This window comes from Cygnus atratus, chromosome 19 (genome assembly GCF_013377495.2).
Source record: "Cygnus atratus isolate AKBS03 ecotype Queensland, Australia chromosome 19, CAtr_DNAZoo_HiC_assembly, whole genome shotgun sequence".
Classification (NCBI taxonomy): Eukaryota; Metazoa; Chordata; class Aves; order Anseriformes; family Anatidae; genus Cygnus; species Cygnus atratus.
In genome coordinates, this window is record NC_066380.1 from 11885230 (window position 1) to 11901865 (window position 16636).

The 16636-nt window shown below is 56.6% G+C and overlaps 1 protein-coding gene across 1 annotated transcript; it reads right to left on the reverse strand.

The window, feature by feature from the left end:
- Window positions 1-100: 100 nt before the first annotated feature.
- On the reverse strand, window positions 101-15588 carry ENTPD2 (ectonucleoside triphosphate diphosphohydrolase 2). The gene is made up of 9 exons (XM_050714495.1): window positions 15370-15588; window positions 8639-8756; window positions 7997-8147; window positions 7175-7334; window positions 6849-7076; window positions 6045-6311; window positions 5727-5846; window positions 5309-5443; window positions 101-4693 (listed from the first exon to the last, which is right to left on the reverse strand). Exons 1-9 carry the CDS (start codon window positions 15478-15480, stop codon window positions 4493-4495), a joined length of 1491 nt encoding a protein of 496 aa, XP_050570452.1. The 5' UTR covers window positions 15481-15588; the 3' UTR covers window positions 101-4492.
- Between the last annotated feature and the right edge of the window lie 1048 nt (window positions 15589-16636).

The window sequence follows — 16636 nt, forward strand, 5'->3', positions numbered from 1 at the left end:
GTGGGGTGCAGAGGTCACCTGGAGACAGTCCCTCTGGTAAATGTTGAAGCAGAATGAACAGAGTTGTGGCTAGAACTTAGGAAAAAAAAAGAGGGTTTTTGACCTTTGGAAAAGAGGGCGAGCCACTCAGGAAGACTATATGGACGTTGTAAGGCTGTGCAGGGACAAAATTAGAAATGCCAAAGCTCACCTGGAGCTCAATCTGGCTACTGCTGTTAAAGATAACAGAAAATGTTTTTATAAGTACATAAACACGAAAAGGAGGACTAAGGAGAATCTCCATCCTTTACTGGATGCGGGGGGAAACTTGGTGACAAGAGATGAGGAAAAGGCTGAGGTGCTTAATGCCTTCTTTGTCTCAGTCTTTAGCAGCAAGACCAGTTGTTCTCTGGATACCCAGTACCCTGAGCTGGTAGAAGGGGATGGGGAGCAGAATGTGGCCCTCCATAATCCGCGAGGAAACATTTGGTGACCTGCTACAGCACTTAGACGTACGCAAGTCAATGGGGCTGGATGGGATCCACCTGAGGGTACTGAGAGAACTGGCAGAAGAGCAGGCCAAGCCACTTTCCATCATTTATCGGCAGTCCTAGCTATCAGGGGAGGTCCCAGTCGACTGGTGGCTAGCAAATGTGACGCCCATCTACTAGAAGGGCTGGAGGGTAGACCTGGGAAACTATAGGCCTGTTAGTTTGATGTCAGTGCCAGGGAAGCTCATGGAGCAGATTATCTTGAGTGTCATCACATGGCACTTACAGGGCAACTAGGTGATCAGGCCCAGTCAGCATGGGTTGATGAAAGGCAAGTCCTGCTTGACGAACCTGATCTCCTTCTATGACAAAGTGACATGCTTAGTGGATGAGGGAAAGGCTGTGGAAGTGGTCTACCTTGATTTCAGTTAGGCTTTTGACATCGTTTCCCACAGCATTCTCCTCAAGAAACTGGCTGCTTATGGCTTGGACTGGCATACGCTTCGTTGGGTTAAAAACTGGCTGGGTAGCTGGGCCCAAAGAGTCGTGGTGAATGGATTTAAATCCAGTTGGAGGCCGGTCACTAGTGGAGTCCCCTGAGGTTCAGTACTGGGGCCAGTCCTCTTTAATATCTTTATCGATGATCTGGATGAGGGGATCGAGTGCACCCTCAGTAAGTTTGCAGGTGACACCAAGTTAGGTGCGTGTGTCGATCTGCTCGAGGGCTCTGCAGGATGATCCGGATAGGCTGGACTGATGGGCTGAGGCCAACTGTATGAAGTTCAACAAAGCCAAGTGCTGTCCTCCACCTGGGGCATAACAACCCCAAGCAGCGCTACAGGCTGGGAGATGAGTGGTTGGAAAGCTGCCTGGCAGAGAAGGACCTGGGAGTACTGGTTGATAGTCGGCTGAATATGAGCCGGCAGTGTGCTCAGGTGGCCAAGAAGGCCAACAGCATCCTGGCTTGTATAAGAAGCAGTGTGGCCAGCAGGGCTAGGGAGGTGATTGTCCCCCTGTACTCGGCTCTGGTGAGGCCGCACCTCGAGTACTGTGTTCAGTTTTGGGCCCCTCGCTACAAGAAGGACATGGAGGTGCTCAAGCGTGTCCAGAGAAGGGGCGACAAAGCTGGTGAGGGGTCTGGAGAACAAGGCTTACGAGGAGCAGCTGAGGGAGCTGGGATTGTTCAGCCTGGAGAAGAGGAGGCTCAGGGGAGACCTCATTGCTCTCTATGGGTACATTAAAGGAGGCTGTAGCGAGGTGGGGGTTGGTCTGTTCTCCCATGTGCCTGGTGACAGGACAAGGGGGAATGGGCTAAAGTTGCGCCAGGGGAGGTTTAGGTTGGATATTAGGAAAAACTTCTTTACTGAAAAAGGCTTGTTAGGTATTGGAATGGGCTGCCCAGGGAAGTGGTTGAGTCACCATCCCTGGAGGTCTTTAAAAGACATTTAGATGTAGAGCTTAGTGATCTGGTTTAGTGGAGGACTGGTTAGTGTTAGGTCAGAGGTTGGACTGGGTGATCTTGGAGGTCTCTTCCAACCTAGACGATTCTGTGATTCTGTAATGTGGTCTCCCTGAGACTATAGGACTTAAAATCTAAAAGCACTGGGCTGTGAAATGTCTCCAAACACGGACGTGTCTAGGCTAATCTGTGAGGGAGCAGAGCTGTTGCCACAAGCATTCTGTTTCTTGAGCATAGTCAGTCACAGTCTCTTTGCTGTCATAACAGCAAGGCTTTTCTTGAGTTCCCAGATGGGGCTGGTTAAGCCCTGCAGCTGCACAGCCTCTTTGGGCACCATCTTTGCCCTCACAAAGGGAGCAAGGGTGCGTGCATGCCCAAAGCCCAGTCTGTGCATCGCCTGCCTCGCTTGCTGTCAAGTCATGGCACGTGGCCAGCTCGGACTCTGCGTCCGGATCTGTCACCCACAGGGATGGAAGGGTACTGTCTTGAATCCCAAATGTCCAGAGAGGCATATGGGAAGATCAAGAATCATTTTGATTTTTTTCCTACCTGCAAACCCCAAGTCATGACTAGGTCAACCTGGCTGCTTTTAGTGGATGTCCGGCTCTGATTCAGTTGCAGCTGAATTTCTTAGATGGTTTTTGAATCAAGCTAATTTCTTAAAGCAGAACAGCAGCTGTTCAGCTTCAAAGAGAAGAACAGAAATGCTTCCTTGTGTTTGAGACCTTGGAGTACCTGTATCTGGCCGCCGGAGGGAGCTCCTGTTCTGGAAGAACAACAGGCTGCGCATTGAAACTGCTTGTGTGGGCTAAGAACATCTCCTAAAACTAGAACTCCATTTGTCCCTACACAGAGATGGGGAGCAACCATCAGAACAGCTAAAGTCAAAGTGGCTTAGAGAAAAGTTCAGTGCAGTGCGGTGGTAGGGAAGGACATCAGCAAGTGAGCAAACCCAAGGAGAGCTGGTACTGTCTGCAAGAGCAAGGAGGGCAGTGAGAAGCTGCTCTTCTCTTGGGGGTGCACGGAGAAACGTGGTGGGGGCAGCAGGCTGTTACCAGATGGGATCTATGAGTCAGGATGGGCCCTGCACAGCTGTCCCACTGCTGGGTGGGCGCTGCAGTGGTTCTGTGAGCCTGGCAGCTCAGGGCAACCTGCATTGACAAATTCCTGACTGCTGTTCTGCCCTGGCTGGACAACAAAGCCTTTCCTGTGTGCACAGGGCATCTGTGAGTGCAGAAGTGACTGCATGGAACGGAGCTATGCCGAGCACTGCCTACTTGCACCTTTGGGGTGACTGAGTTCTTGGTGCTCAGGAAGCCTGAACTTCTCAGCTGTGGTTGGCTTCCACTTCCAGTTGGGCCTAAGCCTGGAGTGGGATTTCAAGCCCACTTTGTCTTGTCAGGGGGAATTCTACAGACTGGTAAAGCATATAAAACCATGGCTGTGTCTGAGCACTGGGCAGGTTGCAAGAGACCAAGTCTTTCAGGCAGAGCTCTACATGCGGTTGTGTCCAAGCAGAGCACACCAGCAGCACTACGCCTGTGGGACAGCCAGGATTTGTCAGCCTGTTGCTATGATGGTGACAAAGCCATAGGAATGGTTACAAAGATTTATTTCTGATTATATAAACAAAAAATCAACAAGAACAACAAAAAAAACACAAACCTTTCTGCACATTTCCACGTCCCTGTTTTTACTCATTCAGACATGAAGGCACATCCTCCCAGCTGTCTGGCTTGGGGTGATGCAGGATTCAAATCCTAAAGCAGCAGAAAGCCTTGCTCATACAGCAAGTCCATCACCTGTGCACTGACACAGCCATGCACCCAGGAGCCAGAGGAGGCACTGGCTGTGGCAGAGGTGAGACTGGCCTAGGAACCACAGGAATGAGAAAGGCACTGCATATGGTTGCTGAAGAAGAGGCCTGGGAAGCTGCTTGCTCTGGTTGTTGCTTAGCCCCTACCCAAAGCCCCTTTGGGTAGTGGAAGGGGCCCTTTCAAGGCAGGTGGAAGTCCAGGTCAAGATCTGGCATTCGGGAAGGTCACTGGAGCTTGTGCATCAGCCAGAAAGACAGTGTAGGTCCTGGCTGATGCCTGGAGCTCCCCTGAATGGCTGGGCTGATTCTCCAGGGACAGGATAGTGAGGTCAGCTATACGGACTAGAGTGATATTCCCCACCTTCCGCGTGCACATGGGAATAAAGTCCTGCAGTTGTCTGGACTCACTGGCCCAGTCCAGCCCAGGTCTGGTGGTAGAAAGATGCCCCAGATACAAATGTCCTAACCTCGAGACTGCTCTAGCATCCATCCCTGAGTAGTACTGGGAAACCCTTAAGACATTCTCCTGCTGCACTGCAGGGTCAGCAGTCCTCTTTTGTCCATCCCTACCTTTTCTGCTGCTTGAAAGCAAGGGGAAGGCAAAAAGGGGCAGCTTTCCCTCCAGGGCAGACAGCATTGGGTGTCAGAGGACAGTATCTCCAAGCACTTGCTGCAACCCGAGTAGTCAGACTTCGGCAGAAAGGATGGTGCTGGCTCCTGCAGACAAGGCCTGTCCTGTCCCTGCAGTTAGATTGCGCTGGACTTGCTGCGGCGGAGCAGGTAGACAGCAGTCACCAGAGCTGTCAGGGTGGTGACCACAAAAAGCAGGATGAGGATGACCCAGTAGTTGTACAGCATGCTTTTGTGGGAAGCAGGTTTCTCTGCTGGGATCATGTTGGTGAGGTTCAGCATGTAGCCAAGGGCCCAGCCGATGGAGGTTTCTCCTGCCTGTGGAAACAGCTTGGCATGGTCACCACCCTGGTCAGTCCAGCCCCGTGGACTGCAAGGGGCCTTCCAGGGACCATTTCACTGTCAGCTCAATCAAGAAGAGAAGTCTGGAGGAGTCCACAGCACCCTGAGTCCTTGCTTGCCTGTGGGTCCAGCTAGCCCAGGGACAAAGCAGTGACCTGGTGGCTTAGCTGAACTGATTTGATGGGAGCAGGATCTCATCTGCTAGGGTCAGTCCTGACTTTGCTGCCCATCCCACGGCTCATGTAGGTGAAAGGACTTGGCAAAAGTGGGATCCTACCCTGAGGTAATTTCCCAACGAGCTTGACCAAATAGTTGGTTGAGATCAGTAGTGTTTTGAGGGCCAAGGACGAGCTGGAGGATCTTGAAATTCCTGACTCCATGACCACCCTACAGTCAACTCAGATCATTTTTTTTCTCGATATCCCAAAATATAAACCCCAAAACTGAGTCCCATCCTGCCCCTTTTCCCCAAGATCTTTCTTCATGCATTGCTTGGCTCTTTCTTGGTTTGGGATGATCGCTTTTGTAGTGCTTTCTGGCCTAGTGTCAAATGAATACTATGGGATGGATATGTGCTCTAGTGTTACCCACCTTCTTCTGGAAGGCAATATTTGGGAAGGAATGGTTGTTGAAGTTGTACCCTCTGGTGGTGAGCAAATAAACGAACATGCTGGTAGCACAGTAATCTGACAGCCTCTTCTCCAGTTTAGGAGCCTTCTGGAGCAGCTGGATGGGATGCATGAAGAGAGAGAAAGGGGGTCAGACCAGTATGTTCCAGGGTTTGTTTCTGCAGCCCGAAGCTCTAAGTAGCATCTGGCTGGCCAAGGCACTTCTCATACCCACCTGAACCTCTCCTGGTCCCATGTGGGAGCCATCACCAACCCTTTCCCTACTACATGCTATGGGAAGGTGCCAGGACACCCAGCCCCCTCCAAGAGATGCTCTCAGAGCCCAGGAGATGCCCCACATGAAGCACCCCTCTCCTTCCCACTGTGCCAGGGGAGCCCACCTCGCTCCAGCTGGTGGCACAGATGGTCTCAGCAGCATCCTTCAGGTCTTTGGGCAAGTGCACAGGTCTCTCCATCACTGTCTGGATGAAGTCCACCGTGTAGAAGAAGGCAGAGAAGGCCTGAGGAATGGAAACACCTGTAGGACAGGCTGGGAGCAAACCCTTTCACCACAGAGAGCTGGTGTAACCTGTGGTGGGTGCAAGCAACCGCCCTTGCAGAGATGGGGTTTGACTTTGCTGACACATGACACTTGGGAGCCAGGGGACTGCTGCAGATCCTACAGCCAGACCACCACCCTGCTCCATGCTGGGACTTACGATGAAGTTTCCTGAAACCTCAGGCTGGAAAATGCCATCGAAGGAGCAGCGGGAGAAGGAGCAGGTGGTGAAGTTGAAGAGCTTGCTGACGTGCAGAGCACAGAGGCTCCCATTCCCAGTGCCAGCCATGGTGATGACGGTGTTGAGGGGAAGGCTGGGCCTCTCCTTCTCTGTGCAGGGGCTATCGTAGATGCTGCTCAATGACAGGCTCTTGCGGTAGCCTGTGGGCCAGCAGGGATTGGGGACAGTTGCTTGGTAGCTCTCAGCCTGCCGGAGGAGCAACACATGGGCCCCTGTAAGCTTTGCCATCACCCTGGCTCCCCTGTGCCGCAGCAGCCCTGGCATCGCTTGTCTGGCTCTGGTTCCCACCAGGGAGATGCCGACAAGCCTGGGATGCAAAAGACTGCAGGACACAGCAGTTGCCACCGTCGTCTCGAGATGACTCAGGATATTTGGCACAGGCTGAATGCAGCACCTTATGGAGAGGGTGGGAGGAAGCCCTGGGACCATGGGAGAGGCTTAGGGGGCAAAAGCCAAGAGCTGGCTGGAAAATGTGTGCAGCTGACCCCCCAGGGCTGTCCTGGAAAGCAGGGCTGGGAGAAGCCCACAGAGAAAGCATGAGTCCCAGCAACCCCAGGTTCTCTGCAAATCATCCCCTTCTTGCCCCGGCACCCAAAGCTGAACCCAGGAGGTAATCACAGGTCCAAAGCAGTGCTTTGAAGTATCTGGGGTGCAGCACCTCCCACCCTGTATAAATGCTGGGGTGATGATAGCCAGCATCCCTGGGTGAGCACGTGCCAGTACCTGGAGGAGCTTTGAGAGCAGCCTCTTGAGGACCTGGTCCCTTCCATAGCAGAGGAAGCTGTGGGTGTACACTTTGTATGGCTGGCCATACAGCTTCAGCATCACCTCATTTCTGGGGTCTTCAATGGTGTCCCTGGTTTCAAAGGTGATCTGTGTGGAAGCACCCCCGAAGTCCATGGCCCCCAGGGTCTTCTTCTTGGGCTGGATCCATTCCCCGAGCCACCCGCGCTGGGCAAAGAGACAGTAGCAGGTGCAGGAAGCAGTTAGCTGCAGGCCAGTCTGGCCACTGCAGCCAGCCCTGCTGGGCACCATGCTCCTCTGCCCACCTTGATGAAGTTCTCCAGGAGGTAGTTTGCTGTGACCCAGCCGAACACCCCCTCCTCTTCCCCTGACAGGATCTTTGCTCCCCGGAAATCGAAGGGGTATGACTTCAGCATGGCTGTCACTGTGCTGAGGACGGCGTTCGAGGCCTGGAGGTTTGCAATGCTGTAGGCAAGATGGAAACATGCAGCAGTGCAAGGGGCAGAGTTAGAGCTGTGTAGCTCTCCGGCTCTGCCAGTGTGTGGGAGCTGACTGCAGGCAGGTGGGGAACTCTTACCCATGTACCTGCTGGGACATCCCCCCAAAACCCAGCTAATTTCCTTGTCTCTGCTAGGGAAGGAGCCAGGAGGCAGAGGTGGAGGTGTGCTCTCTCTTTCTGGTGGCCAGGCAAATGGGGCAGGACTGTGTGCTCATGTGGATTTGGGGGATAATATCCTCATTGTGTCCAATTGGGCTGGCAGTACGTGCAAGGGGGCTTTGCTCCTAGCTAGCCAAAAAGAAGGGGTGGGTTATCCTGGAGCTGCCCCTCCAGACCTCCACTGCCCCTTTTCGTCCCACATGGGGAGTACAGAGGGACGTGCTGCCTGTGTCCTGAAGAGCATCTCCTGCAGCATGGCATTCCCCAGCAGCTCTGCAAGGCACACGGAGCCACTGCCTTGGGGAATCTGGAGGCAGGGGGCAGCTTTGCCTGGCAAAGGGGTGACCTCACAGCCATCCTTCACATTTTCCACCCCCACCATGGGTGGTGGGATGGAGGGGTGGTGAGGCAAGGCCTCCCCAGTAACATTTGAGGCCAGGCAGCTGGCACAGCCAGAGCCAACACTCACTTGAGCAGGCGCATGCCAGCCGTAGCGCCCAGGTAGAGCGGAGTCACCGCATGCTTCTCCTTGGGCACATCTCTCAGAGCCTGGTTCAGGCAGTGCTCTAAGCTTTTTCCAGCAGCTGGAGGGTCGGAGCTGTAGCTGGAGATGCCAGGACCTGTGAAGAGGGAAACTGCATTGCCCTGCAGCCGTGTGGGTGGTGGGAGGATGTTCAGTGAGCAGCTTTGCCCCTCCCAGGATGTTCAGTAGAGCTGAGGGTTGCTGTAGCTGTTCACGTGGCTGTCCAAGTAGCCAGAGCTTAGCCACATTTCCTCTGCCCATGCTGCATCCCTCACTCGGTGGCAGTTTGGAAAAGGTTGGATAAATGGATAGCGGAAAACCACCCCTTGCTCCTTGCTGGGCTAGGCAGTGAGCCTGAATTGTGTTCTGGAGGTTTGATGCATGGCAGGAAAATACAAACTGCCACCACCCTTACAGCACATTTCCCTTGGGGGAATGGGGGGGGGGGGGTTGGGAACGGAGTCAGACCCCTTTTAACACCTCACTGCCCCTGGTGAAAGCACAGGGAGGGCAGTCAGGCCATGTGGACAGCCATGGTCACTTGCCAGCGAGGGGATGTGCCACCCAGGGGGCTGGGACAGCCCTTACCCTCCACGTCACACATGCTGTGCTCGCTGACCACCCCAGTGTCATTCTCCTTGTCCGCAGGCCACTTGTAGATGAACATAGCGGTATGGGAGGACCCGGCGTCCAGCACGATGCCATACTGCAGGCGGAGAGGCAGGAATCAGACCCAGAGGGTGGGAGCCCCTCTGGCTGCCCCTGGCCGCCTCCAGGGAAGTTACTGCAGCTGAGTCCCACCATCCTCAGCCAGCTCCTCCGGGCAGTGGAGGAGCATCCTCTCTTGGGGTGAGCACTGTGTGAGTGAGGTCTTGCCTGTCCATACCAGGATCTTGCCTGGCCTCGGATGTTACTGGGAGTGGGGCACCCTGCCCAGCCAGAGGGACACCGCTGCCCTGGGATGCTGCTCAGCACACCAAGGGGACTTGCTCTTTGGGCATAGGGACCCCCTCGCCTCATTGAGCACGGGCCGGGAGGTGCTGCCCCCTGCTCCCACCCCCACGGCACTGCTCCTCGCGGCAGGCAGCTGCGTTGAGCTGTGGCCCCTCAGGCCAGCAGGGAGGACACCTGAGGGCGGCCGCCTGGGAACGCAGCGCTCCAAAGAAGGGCAGCCAGCCACCTCATCCCTCCCTGCCCTTGTAAGGCTTGCCCATTCTGCGGCTATAAATAACCCCTGCTCCCTCCTGCCAAACACAGTTACCCAGCTCCTGGGGAGAAGCTGCCCTGTGCCATGCCGCTGGCAGGCCCCAGGCCCCAGACCCCTTTGCCTCACTCAGCTGTCCATGGGCACGGGGCTGCCTGCCTGGGCCTCTTCATGCTGTGGCCAGAGCTGCTTTTCTGCTGGAGAGGAGGCTGCTAGCTTGGGGCTGAACACAAGATGTTTCAGTGCTGCCCCAGCTGACCACCTCTCCGGAGTGAAACGACCTAAGACTTAAACCTGGCCTAAACAGTGGCTTTACCTGCACCCCATAAATCCCTGCCAAGTACCCACATGGACCCCAGGGCAGGGGCAGGCTGCTCTTCTCCCAGTCCCAATGCCCTCGAGCCGCCCCGGTCCTGCCTGGTTGGGTCCCATGGGGACAGACAACCAGCTGGGCCTGTGGGGCCATCATCTGGCTCTGAGCCACTGCCCCATCGCTGCCTGTCCTTGTCCTCAACCAGCTGCAGAGTGGGCTCCAGGTCAGGTGGCTGCAGGGTTCAGTTTTGGGTAGCTTACTTTTAGCTTGTCAGAAGAAGCAGGAATAAAGTGCTGGGGCATGGGAAAGGTCACCTGAGGTTCCCCCCTCAGAAGCAATCCCCATTTCCATGTGAACAGATGGCCCCACAACAGACAGTGCCTCCCTGCTCTCCTGGGAACCATTTTCAACATGTGTACCCCTTGTTGCCACAGTCTCGCCCATCTCCCATTAACAGGCAGTGCTTTGCTTCGTGCCCTTGGACAAAAGCCAAGAGAGTGCCCCTCTGCGGCCAGGAAGAAGGGGGAATTGGGGCCAGTGTGCTGAGGCAACCCCTGAGTGATATTATGATTAGCTGGATGACAGAGCTTCACCAAAGGGGAAAGCACCAACAGTTCACCCTCAGCCCCCAGGGCTGAGCAGAGCTGGGGGTTTGTGCTGCCCCTGCATCACCAACTCTGGGGTGGTGCAGGGGGAGGCTGCAGCCTGCCAAGGGGATGGGCTGGAAACGGGGGTAGCTGAGGAGCAGCAGGGGCTAAGAAGTGCTGAAGCAGGAGGCTGAGAGGATGAGTGCTGAGCACTCACAGCAGCTGGGGATGCCTGGTGCCACAAACAAGGGATGTGAACAGCCCAGTGGGAGCAGCTCTGGGGACACGACACTGACCACAAAGCAGGGACAGACATGGCCACACCAGCTCAGACACGTGGCCGTACTCAGGGTGGGCAGGGGAAGCTCCACATGCCTGTGGCATGTGGGGAAATGTCCCGTGACAAAGCACTGGTGTGGGGTTGGCTGCTTCCAGCTCCTGGAGAGTTGTGGTGGTGGGTGCACGTGTGGGGGGTGCAGACGTGCATGTAGATGTACGTGTGTGGGCATGCTTGTGTATGGATGTACATATGTGGGGGTACGTGTGCATGTGAGAGGGTGGATGCACACAGGCATGCAGGCGTGAGTCTGTGTGCACATGGGTGCCGGTTTGTATGCATGTGTGTGCATTTAGGTGGGTGTGTGTGAATGCGTGTTCGCATGTACGTGTGTACATGTACGTGTACAGGCATGTGTGGGTGTGTGTGCCTGGGACAGCTGTGCTGCCTGCTCAGACCCACAGTAAGCCAAGCACACCCAGTAGGGTCTTGCAGCCCTGACCCCACGCCCCCCCGGGGCATGCGCCAAGCTCTGTGGGGTGAGTGGGGCTGCCCCCCAACCCCAGAGATGACTCCCGCCCGCACCACCTCCACTAAGCTTCCTGTTGTGTATGCAGGTTTCCTCTGTGGCTGCCAAGGCAGCAGCTGGGGAGTGGCATTGCCTGAGGGCATGCGTTTCCTTCTAGAATCCACAACTCCCATTTCAGTGTATCACCAGTCCGGCTACAGCCTGGAGCAGCTTCCCTGGGGGATGTGTCAGATTTGGGTCACACTGCCGGGCATCTTGCAGAACCAGAACCAGTTGCCCCAGGCAGGCATGTCCCTCTGCCATGTGCTCTAAGCGCCTCTTAGTGTCCTCTTGGACCCCAGCGTTCTTGTGGGGCAGAACCCATTGCTGTGAGGTGTGGGGTGAAGATGGGCAGCTGCCCAAGGAGTTGTGGGTGAGGGACCTGTGGGGACATGGGTGCCATAGGCAGCAGCATTGGGATCCAGGTGAGGTAACAACGAGTGTCAACACAAAGTGCTGGAGAGAGGTTGGCCCCAGGAGCTTGGCCCAGGACTGCTGAAGGGAGCTCCCGGCACAGACGGTTGCTCTGTCATGTCCTGCACCCTGGCTGCCCCTGCACAAGAGGAACCATGGCCTCTGCATGGCATGTGGCGGGAGCCAGGCTGCCTCGGGAAGTGCCATGTGCCAGCCCTGCCTGACCCCGTTCCTGGCCTCCACAGGACTCTGCATCCCGGCCTGTCCTTGGGGAGGGGCCGTCCTCCCTGGCAGTGGTGGCTTGGCCAGCACTGCCTGCCTGGCCCAGCAGCTGAGTGGCAATGAGCAGGAGTGGAAGGCCATGCATGCACACGTGTGTGTGAAGGGGCAGAGGCCAGACCCAGGTGGCTGAGAGGGTCCCAGAGATGAAGCAGGTGCCACGTCCCCTCCTGCAGACCCGGGGTACACACGTTCCTCCAGCATCTGAATGGCAGCTAGGGACAAGGTCTGCCGCCCACAGCAGGGCTGTGTTGGTGCCAGCACCAGCCCCTGTCCCTGTCACAGCCCCTACCCGGGCCACATGCACCCTGCAGGGCCTGGGGGTAGCCGGGGGTGCAGGGAGCTCAGAAACCCAGCCCAGTGCTCTCCTGAAATGAGCACCAGGGTGAGCTCTTGGCTCCTTTGCACCTTTGGCCCCTTTGTGGGGGACACGGCTGTCACCAGTGCAGCCAGCACGAGCTGCTGTGCAGGCACAGAGAGGCTCATGGCAGCACTGGGAGCCTCAGGCGGGTCACGTACAGGGCTCTGCACACAGCAAGCCTCTGGAGAAAGAAGCACCACCAAAAGCCCATCTCATTAGTGATTTGCGGTGTAAGTGCTGCCTCAGCTCTTCAGCCAAGGTGTCCTGCGCCTGCCAACAAGCTGGCTGAACACAAGGACTGGAGGGACACAATGATGTCCTGGCATTCACCAGTGCTGGTGCCTGGCTTCCATCACCCCTCTCACTGGCCCTGTCCTGCTTGGCTGTCAGAGTCACAGGGCTTGGCAGGCTTCACACGCATGTCTACAGCCCTGTCTCCAGCCTGTGGGAGTCCCACGACACCAGCATCTCCTGACAGCATAGGAAGAGACAATTTTTCTATCTATAGGACCCACCAGCCTGACTCCAGTGATGCTGCAGGACTGGGGACAGTCCCAGCACAGCCCCACATGGGGACAGTGGCCCCGTGTGGCCTGTGGGCTCTGCCCTCCTTAGCCACAGCCAGGGCAGCTCAGTACCCACGGAGAGGACACAGTGTTGATGTCCTCAAAGGCCACAGGGCAAAACCACGGGTAGGGCTTGGGGTTCCTATCAAACGTGTGGCTTCGCCCAAAGGACAAGCGTGGCACAGCTCCAAAGGCTGCCCAGAAAGGTCCCACACCCCTGGGGGAGGCAGGGAGGGGTGCTGAGAACAGCCCAGTTCACTGCAGCTGGTGTCGGGCCCCACGGCCATGCTTCATGGCCCAAGGTCTCCATCCCTCCCCACCCACGGGCTCTCTGGGCTGTCCCACAGTACAGCGTGGGCTCAGCTTGGCCCCACAATGGAGCCCACCTCCCTTGAGGGTGCTGCAGGTTATGGCAGGTCTCCTGCCACAGGAACCCGAGCTCTCCCCAGGATGGCTCACAGGGAACAAACCTGACAGGCTTTATAAAAGCCAGTCAAGAGATTTGCCAAAAGAAGGAAAAAAAAGAGGAAGGTTTGCAAAAGGAAAGAAAACAGCTCAGAGCTGTAAGGCCGTGGTGCCATAAGCTCAGCTGTGTACCCAGAAGGGAAGGAGAAGACTGAGGTCCCTCTGGCAGCAGAATAAATAATCTGGGGTATTTTTAGGGCTATATTCCAAGCAAAGGAGCTAGAAGGAGAAGAGGTAGAGCTGTGGGTCAGCCTTAGCTCATAAGTGAACTGAGCTGTCACCCAGAAGCTGTTGCTAATGTGGACCAAGCCAGCAAGGACAGTGATGTCCTGCCCAGCGTGGGAGGGGAGGATGGGCCCACAGTCGCCCCCAGCCACAAAGGAGCAGGACTGATCACAATCATGGCTTAACTCTTGCTACCACCCTAAACTGAGCAGGACAAACCAGCAAACAGGGCCTGATCCTTGTGCTGATCCCGAGGCTAGCAGGATTCCACAGGATCCACCCACTCATGCGTCTTCACCCCACGCAAGCCCTGGCACAAGTAGAGGTGCAGCCAGCTCCTAAACACAGCCCAAGGCAGGGGAGATACTGGGTAGTTGCAGGGCTGGAGTATCTCTGGTTTGCTGCCTCTTAAGGGCTGGGGACATTGCTCCAGGCTCCCCATTGCCACAGGGTTGGCTGGCCGCACAGGGGCTCTAGTGGAGGCCAGCCAGGCACATGCCACAGCCCTGCATGGCACCTGCAGCTGGAGCTGGCCCCTTGACTCCCTGACCAGGGAGGGCAGGAGGAGAGCAGGGGCATGTAATGTACCCCAAAGCAGCATTAAGCTGGAGGGCTGTCTCCTCTGGGGAGAAGGGACAGCGATTGGGGCTGCCCCGCCATGCTGAAATGGCTGTTGGTGATGGGTGAACAGCAGCACGAGGGTTGGGACAAATCTTGTAGCTCACCAGCATTCAGGCCAGAGCCCTGGGCTGGCCGGGGCTGCCAAGTGAGTCCAAAACAAGCACTTCACCCTGTGTTGGTGCGTTTTGGGCTGAGTTAGAATAAGACAAATCTTTGCATCCCCAAAACAGCCCTGAGCTTTGTGTAAAACTACCTCTCTCCATGCCTGCCCAGCAGCATCCCCCCAGGAAAAAGCACCATGGTGCCAACCCTGCTGCACTTACTCCATCCAGGAATGGGGCAAAACCCCAGGTTTGCCTCAGGCACCTCTGTGCAACCCCAAACTGCAGTGCTGCATGAACACAGCTGGCTTAAAGCTCCAGATAGGAATCAACTGCAGGAGGATAAAAGGTTTCCCAGACTGACCAAAGCACTGCAAAAACAGACAGGTCTCAGCAACAGTAGTTGTAATTCCCCCGTGTCCAAAGAGACTTAATCAGCTTGGAAACCAACTATGAGCACAGCACCTAACTGCCACAGCACATGGAAATGAGTGGCAAAGAAAGGTGTTATAGGAAAAGAGTTAATTATTAGTGGTTATACTAACAACCAGGGAGTATCATCCTGGCTAAGCCAGTTCATTTTCTCAACCTGATGTTCATTACATCTGACAAATCTGGAGAGAAGGCAACACATCTGGCAGTCAGAAAGTTTCCAAGCAAATTGGTCAGGATGAGAAAGAGGGGGTTGTGGATGAACCACTTTCCAGGACAAGAGCCCGCTTCCCATGGAATAGCTGTCTGTCACTGAAATAAACAAGACCCTTTTAAAACAAAATACTTGCGCAGCAGGAGTCAATCAGAGGGCTTTGGCAACAAGAAATTGTTCGGGAACTTCCTTCGGTGCCTGAATGTCAAATTAAAAAATAAAAAAAAACACACAACAAGAAGACGACAAACACCAGCGCATTTTCATAGGCAAGCGCCTTTCTTGCCCTACAGTGCCAGCTAAGGCAATGCAGCTGCAGCCCAGCAGCGCCCGGGGCGCCCATCCCCAGAAGCCCGGCCGGGGGCATCGCACCCCGGGCCCTCCTCTGCTGCTCTGCTGCGCTCCGAAGGCTCCTCCGAGGCGAACGAGGGCAGGCGGCAGGGCGCGGCCGCGCCGCGGTGCCCCCGCAGCCCCCCGGGCTCTCTGGCCGGGCTCGGGGACCGCCGGCTCCGAGAGTCTCTGCCGGCGCCGGGGAGCCCCCGCACCCCGGAGCCTCTCCCCCACCCGGAGCCCCCAGAGCTGGGTGCCCTCCCTGGCACTCGGGGCCCCCAAGGCCCCCAGCCCCCGTAGCCCAGACGCCACCGGTGCCCCGCGTCCCTGTCCCCTCCGCACCCGCACCCCCCGCCGCTCACCTTGAAGCCCGGCGGGCCGCGCGCGTCCCCGGAGCCGAGGCAGAGCAGGAGGATGCCCAGGAGGCAGCCGAGGGCGAGCAGCAGCAGGACGGCGGCCACCCGGCGGGCCATGGCGGGGCCGGGAGGGCGCTGCCGCTCCTCGGCGGCGGCGGGGGCAGGTGAGCGGCTCCGCGGTGGCTGTGGCGGCTCCTGCTCCTCCTCCCCTTCCCCGTCCCCGTCCCCTTCCCCCTCCTCCTCCTCCTCCTTCTCCTCCTCCTCCTCCTCGCCCGCCTTTCTCGGCTGAGTCACCGCCGCCCCGGCCCACCCGGGCGGGACACGGGCCCCGTCGGGCAGCGGGAGCCGGCACCGGTCCATGCCCCTGCTCCTGCCCCTGCCCCGGGCTCGGTCCCGTCTCCCCCAACCTTGGGCACGGCCCCTGAGCCAGGACTCGGCCCCCGGCATCAACTCCTCAACTCCCGTCCCAGGCTCTCAGCCCGGTCCTGTCCCCCGTCTTGGGCATCGCCCCTGCTGCGGGGCTCAGCGCCGCCCTGCCTGCTCCCCCGGGTACTACCCCTTGTCTCAGGGCTCAGTTCCAGTTTCTTGCTGCCCCAGACGTTGTCCTTAAGCCATCCTGGGGCCCCCTTGCACCACCCAGGCTGTGGGACTCAGCCCCTCCTGTCCCCAGCTCCGGCATCACCCCTGCCACAGCCAGACTCTGGGAAAGTGAGGGCCTGGCAGGGCTGGGGACCCTGAGCCCTGGGGCAGGGAGTGGGGGGCTCCCACCTGCCTCAGGCCAGAGGCCCTCCAGCACGGGACACCCCAGCGGGTTTGGTGGGAGGCGAGCAACAGTAAAGCTCTGAGAAGGAGTCTCACCTACCAGCCATTATAAATATATTACTGCTTTTAATCATTACAAAGAGTTTATGACAGCTATGAGGAGTACAGACATATAGTGAGATAGTTTTTAATATGGTCACAAGTGAATAATGAAATGCATTTCCACATGGAGCACTGAGCCAAGGGAGGTTGGGCCCCTGGCTCTGAAAGGGACATTTTGAGCTTGCTTACATAGAGGGATAAAACAGTGAACAAAATAATAAACAAGGAGATATCACCAAGGAGAGCAGTCTGAAGGAGGACATGGCTTCCAGCCCAGTTGAGTTGCATGCAGAAGGGTCACACTTTAGCTCCTCACAGGCAGCCTCACTTAATTTTTTTTCTTAAGCAAGCCACTTTTCACAGTTGCCCTGCACACAGCACATATTGCACCAGCACTTGGGTTTCTTAA